Source organism: Diachasmimorpha longicaudata, chromosome 20, assembly GCF_034640455.1.
Source record: "Diachasmimorpha longicaudata isolate KC_UGA_2023 chromosome 20, iyDiaLong2, whole genome shotgun sequence".
NCBI classification, from domain to species: domain Eukaryota; kingdom Metazoa; phylum Arthropoda; class Insecta; order Hymenoptera; family Braconidae; genus Diachasmimorpha; species Diachasmimorpha longicaudata.
The window spans coordinates 2,106,685-2,112,717 of NC_087244.1; the positions used below are offsets into that span (position 1 = coordinate 2,106,685).

Below are 6,033 nucleotides of genomic sequence, written 5' to 3' on the forward strand. Positions count from 1 at the left end.
GCTAAGCGAGATTTTTATACAGCAATTTTATTTTATTACATACTTACTTAGGGGGTTATGAGTATTTTAAAAAGGTTTTTTTCTCGAATACTCCCTTCTTACATAAAAATACATTATATAATACAGTAATTGTACAAATATAATAATCGTACAGCGATGTTTACACTTCCTGAAAGAAAAAAAAATCTTAGCTAATGGACACTGATTAGTTTTCGACGATTTCAGAGTTGATGCACTAGTTTGGGATGTTTTTGCAATAGAACGAGGGGATTTGGATAATTTAATGGTTTCTACACAAGTTTCCCTGGGCCTCTGAAATTATTAAGTACACAATCATAACAATTTCCGTTCTAAATTTTAATAAAAGATTGCAGTTTGATTTCACTCGTTTACTTGATCTACACACAATGGCATGTGATAAAATTTTTACAAAATTTATTTAAAAAGTACAATCAAAAATAAAGTAAATCTTGATAATCTCATGAAAATCGAGGCCAATAAAGCAAAGAAAAATCATGAATTGATAAATATACAATTTGATCTATAGCAGAGAATAATATTCTGTTTGGCAAGACGCAAAATAACGTGAAAAATAAATCAGAAAATAAAGTGTATGTGTTTTTTGGACATTTTTTCGTCAACGACATCAATAAATTCTGTAAAAATGATCATTATATGTTCTCGATGATTCAACACCTTAAATTATTACACAAAATTTGAAAATACAAGGACTTATGAGACTCGATTGAGCGAATATTATTATCGATTATTTTTCATTAATTAATTAGAACAATATGTCAACATGGAGGAGAATTTGAAGCTGGCGCTGTATCTACGGTGACGGTGTTCGTTGTCGTTTGTTCTGGAACTTCTTTCATTTCTGATTCCATTCCAAATCGTTTTCTTGCAAATAAAATTTTTTCCATCAGCTCGTGATGGGCCTCCAGTCGTTCAATGCAGTGGAGACAGGCGGTTTTGGGGAGAGGATCGTTCATCTTAATCTAACATAAGTTGTTTCAATTAATTTTCGACTCTTTCACAAGGGAAATCACGTGATAACTGTCTGTGTCCAGGGTTACAATAAAAAATAATTCATTTATTGACGAAAATTCGTCAGACAATTGCAGATAACTTGATGAAACTTTCAATCTAATGGGAATCAATTTGTTTTTTTGAGTATCCAATCCATTTTCAAAAGATTCAAAACTCATTGACATCTTTGGTTTAATCAGAGACTTTTGTTGGAGAGGTTTCATTCCAGGTTTTGTCAGGTCAAAGCTGAAGGGAATATAAATAATTATCTCACCTCAATTGGAAGATAGGCATTAATTTTCTCAGCGAGTTTCATCCTCTCGCCCTCCTCACCATAAATATGTATAACAAAACGATTCATTTTACTACAAAGTCTGCATATGAATCCAGTAATGACTGCTTTATCAGTGCTCCCCATTTTTGAAAATATTTATTTAAAAAACAAGTAATCGTTCACTCCCACGCACCTCAACTGAAACGTCTGTCACACTGACACAAAAGTTGTTCCTTTTTTCTTTCTTCACTCAAAATAAACTTTATGAGCCCTGAATTCCTTCAACTCTGTCACTCCAGAGTCCTCAAAAAACACTGCAAGTTATCGAAACATTGGTGAAAATTGGATGGAATAAAATTCGCCAGGACTCCGATATATTTTCCATTTATTTTTCCTCCAGGGAACTGAAGATTTGTTTATTATTATACTGAGCTTAGGGAGAGGATTTTTGATGTCTTGTCGGGTGTTTTAAGGTGGGTTTTCAGGGGCGATTGACAGGGGATAACGGAGACATTTTACTGGCAGTTTTTCAGGTGTTGGTGAAGAAAAATGGACGAATGGTGGCGAAGGTGAGGAAAGTCAGGGTGACCGCTGATAGATGGATCCACCAGGGCCTTCAGTGGCGGGTAATTATCAGCTGTATTTCAAATAATAATTTTAAAACAATAAAGCACAATAATTTTCCCAAAATAAATCATTTTCCTTTATTCCTTTCATCATCAAACTAATCTATTTCGAGTTGTCTCCTTCAATTGTCAATCATAATGTCATTACGATTCTCATTAGATACCCTTGAAATCCTTCGCTCGTCATCGGATAGTGATTAAATATTTATTTGGGACAAGTGCGTTTAATTAATGGTAAAAGGACTCTGGAAAATTTACTCTGCCAACTAATGTTCGTGGTAAGTTATACATTATCTCATGCGTTACAAATACATCACGTATACTCGATTACATACATTTGAGTTTAACGAGAAAATAAAAGCGATCCATCATAAACACTGGGGTCTACGTGACACAAATTAAGGGAGTAAAAGGATGAGGCGCCCGAAACGTTTTAAAGTTTTATTGATTTTTCCTGTTGAAACTTGTCGACCTAACGATTTACGATTGAGTGAATAAATTTCCGATACATCATGGGGTTGATTTCCAAGAATGTGGCCATATTAAGATTAAACAAGGTGGTAAACAATCTTCGAAACGCAATTGATTGCCTCAGTGTCCATTCCGGCGTCTCTTGTTATCCTCCGGCTGTTGCATTAGATCTCCCTGGCCCGGAAATTCGAGCCGGAACCCTGAGCTCTCGGGAGGACGTGCCATTGTCCCTAGGGGATGAAATCAAGATTTTCACCGATAGAGATTTCAAGAGAAATCGGGATATCGATGATCTCTGCTCAACTCAACTCATCACCCATCCCCTTATCGAGTTTTATGACTCTATATTTTGTCTTAATCTGTTTTTTTTTACTGCCAACGATATTTATGGAGATATTCAGGGAATATCTCTGAATTCCCAATCAACAACCCTCACAAGGCCACGTCCTCCTCAGAAAAAAGTCTCCAGTAGGAAGGACAGTTTTCAGTAATGAATTTTTCCTTTGAAAGCCACCGAAAGGGTTGAAATCATGAAAATTCTATCGAGTGGTGTGAGATTTCAATAAACTTCCTTATCATCGAGCCCTAAAGACTCCCTTACCTTTATGTTTCACGATTAACCAACGAATAAATAGCTTCATAAATCACCTCAATGTACGATAACAGTGATCTCATCTCTTACTTTATCGTTAATTATTATTTTCATTTCTATTAAGGTGGGCAAAGCCGTGGTAAGAGCGTATCGCGTGCTGGACGATAGTTGGACAAAATTGCCGCTCGACTTAGTGGCAAACGCTGTTTCAGAGGGGGTTGACACTATTTTACTTACTACTGGAACAAATACCACAAAACATATCACCTGAGACTCAATTGCTCAAATGGCAGGTGAAAAATTTACAATATTTTGAAAAATTAAAGCAGGACATTTCCCATTCATGCCCCTTCAATATTCTTTTTCCCCATTACTTCGCCTCCACCTCCATCTCGTATTGATAATTACAATTTTTATGAAAAAAAAATTCACGGAATTTTTAGATGGATAGTACTGACAAATAAAGTTGAGTGGAGTTACTAGCTGTTTGAACCTTTACGGTGAGAGGGTGAGAGCGGAAGATCAAAGGAACTGCGGCACGATCTGAGAGTTTCCTGAGACAACATTAGAGCACGGATGATTAGTGGGCCTGGGGGTGAAATATGTGTCTTCACTGAGAGCTCTTTTCGATTGGTTTTCGTGGGGGGAAAATTCTCTCGTTTTCATTGAGAACATATCAAAGGACCAGATCATCTTTTTTTTTTTAATCAAAATAATTTTAATTCGCAACTGCAACTCCTTTTCATCCCCTCGATTCAGCAGAGAATAATTCTGCTGGATCCTGGCCAGGCAATGGGAATATCAGCTGTAGAAATGTTCATGAAACTCAATGCCTCGGGAATAATTGTGAGAACGACGAGCGGTTATGGCATCGTAGCACGCCGGCTACGCTTGTAGTTTGCTGTTCACTCCATTTACTACAGATGTGAGTGGTGAATGAAAAGGAGAAATTTTTTCTCCTATTCACGGGTGTGAAAAAATTTCATAGGGAAACCGAGTGAATGCACAAGAAGTCTAGTGAATTGCTATTGAGATTACGTCTACGTCTAGGTGTATAATATTTATTTGTTTGTTTCTTATTTTCAATTCCACAAACTCACAAGTCATTCCACATAAACGTGGAGATAATTGGAATTGTTGGGATGCATGTAATGGCTCATTTGGGATTTATCCAGGCCCACCACATCCCTACTGGAATCAAGACTTGGATTGTAGAGTTGAGCGTGCCATGAATTACTTGAGACAGTGGAAATACATTGACACATGTATGCTTTCACCCACTCTATTCGTTGATGTTTATATGTCATCCCAAGTCATATCCACGTCAAAACATTGAATCGACTAATCAACAAATGAGATAATTCCAATCATTCATTCCCTAATGAAATTTTAATTGAATTTTAATTCAACGGTGAAATTGAAAAATTATCTATTATGAGGAAGTGGTCATGCATCGAGTAATATCAATATCCTGGCATATGTGACACTGCCACCGGTTATCTACTATCAATTGCAATTATCTTGCAATATCCACCCACCTCCGCTGCTCCATATGTCAAAATATCAACTTGACATCTTCATCTATTCATTATTTGTCGAAACTTGGGGGTAAAATATTTATTTTCGGAAGTCTGGACGACTGGAGACAGATGAGAAGTTCCATTGAGGGGTGTTTTATCGTCTGGCTACCGGGAAAGTTCAAGCGGAACATTGGCATGCCCTTCGGCACAGTCAACAATTCAAAATGACCAGTGGTTTGTCGATACCCCCTGATTAGATACGATTCATCCAACTTTTTCAATTGATAAAACTGTTAATCGAAGTTCTGGAGTTGTTTTAACACTGGGGTATCATTTTGTGAATGGAAATATTCACAAAGGCTTTTTCTTTGGGTTCGACGGTCAAATCCATCTTCTTATGGTGATTTTAATGAATTAAAATGAAATTTTATTAAGTCTTTTAATTTAAAAACTTTTACGAAAGTGGAATGTCAACTCCATTTTCCATAAATAAATAAATACAACAAGAGCGTGAATAATATGCATGAACCCGAGATTAATTTATCACACGCATCCCTAGTTTGTCAAAATTATCTGAAAGGGCTAATGGATTCGTTATTCATAGGAACCGTACGTGAAGTGAATAACAAAAAAACGATGAATTGACGAAATCCAGGGCACTTTGCGAAATTTTAATTCGGTGGATGAAAGACAAATTATTATGGAACATTTCATCTGCCTCTGAGTTAAAAATATGTGTTGGTGCAGCCGTCGGGCGGGCGAAATTGAGCCAAAATTGGAAATTGGTTTGTTCTATCATACAATGATCACGCAACAAGAGCTTCAACTTTAACTCACATGCTTTTTCCAAGGAAATTACTAGTCATTCTGTGTTATGGAGGGGAATATGAATGGAAATAATTGATGATTACTTTAACGACGCTGATTTTCCCCGTGAGTCCACGGAAATCTCCAAGAAACCAGAGCCGATGCTGTCAAAAGAACATATTTTTCACTGTTTTTCCGTGATACCAATCGACCGTAAAAACATGTTATTATTTTCAAATAACTCTCTCGTTAGTTATTCAAATCTCCTCTGCAAATTCCCTTCCTCGGGACATCAAATGCCCTATTGTTAGTAAGCCCAATAAAATAATGATTGAAAAAACGATTATTTACCCCCGAAAGTAATACATATTCCCTCCAGGGAAATATTTAATTTTTAGGGGAAGGGAATTGTAATCTTTTAGCAGAGAAAAATATTCCTGACTAGTCACCTCTGCACTTTGTTAATTCTTCGTTAACACCGAGTCCGCCTCTGCCTAAAATTCCATATAATAATGAAAAAAAAAACTAGTAAAAAATGGAAAGAGCCGAAAAAGACATTTGCAGATAAAACATGAGACACCGGACGGTATTTAGGCTAAAAACAGGGGAAAAAAATGATAATTTTTATTTGGAAAATGTGGGTGGGGGCGTAATGAGAGTAATATCGAAAAACACGCTTGCGCTTCTCTTTCATCCCTTCCTTCACGGTTT

The 6,033-nt window shown here is 36.5% G+C and overlaps 2 protein-coding genes across 2 annotated transcripts; one reads left to right on the forward strand and one right to left on the reverse strand.

Annotated features, from left to right (window-relative positions):
* Positions 1–7: 7 nt before the first annotated feature.
* Positions 8–1,770, reverse strand: LOC135171539 (uncharacterized). The gene is made up of 2 exons (XM_064138168.1): positions 1,307–1,770; positions 8–1,001 (listed from the first exon to the last, which is right to left on the reverse strand). Exons 1-2 carry the CDS (start codon positions 1,448–1,450, stop codon positions 798–800), a joined length of 348 nt encoding a protein of 115 aa, XP_063994238.1. The 5' UTR covers positions 1,451–1,770; the 3' UTR covers positions 8–797.
* LOC135171443 (uncharacterized) lies at positions 1,666–5,667 on the forward strand. Its single transcript, XM_064137975.1, has 5 exons — positions 1,666–1,779; positions 1,832–1,932; positions 2,093–2,210; positions 3,120–3,252; positions 3,666–5,667. The coding sequence occupies exons 3-5, from the start codon at positions 2,202–2,204 to the stop codon at positions 3,890–3,892; spliced, it is 369 nt and encodes a 122-aa protein (XP_063994045.1). The 5' UTR covers positions 1,666–1,779; positions 1,832–1,932; positions 2,093–2,201; the 3' UTR covers positions 3,893–5,667.
* Positions 5,668–6,033: the final 366 nt, after the last annotated feature.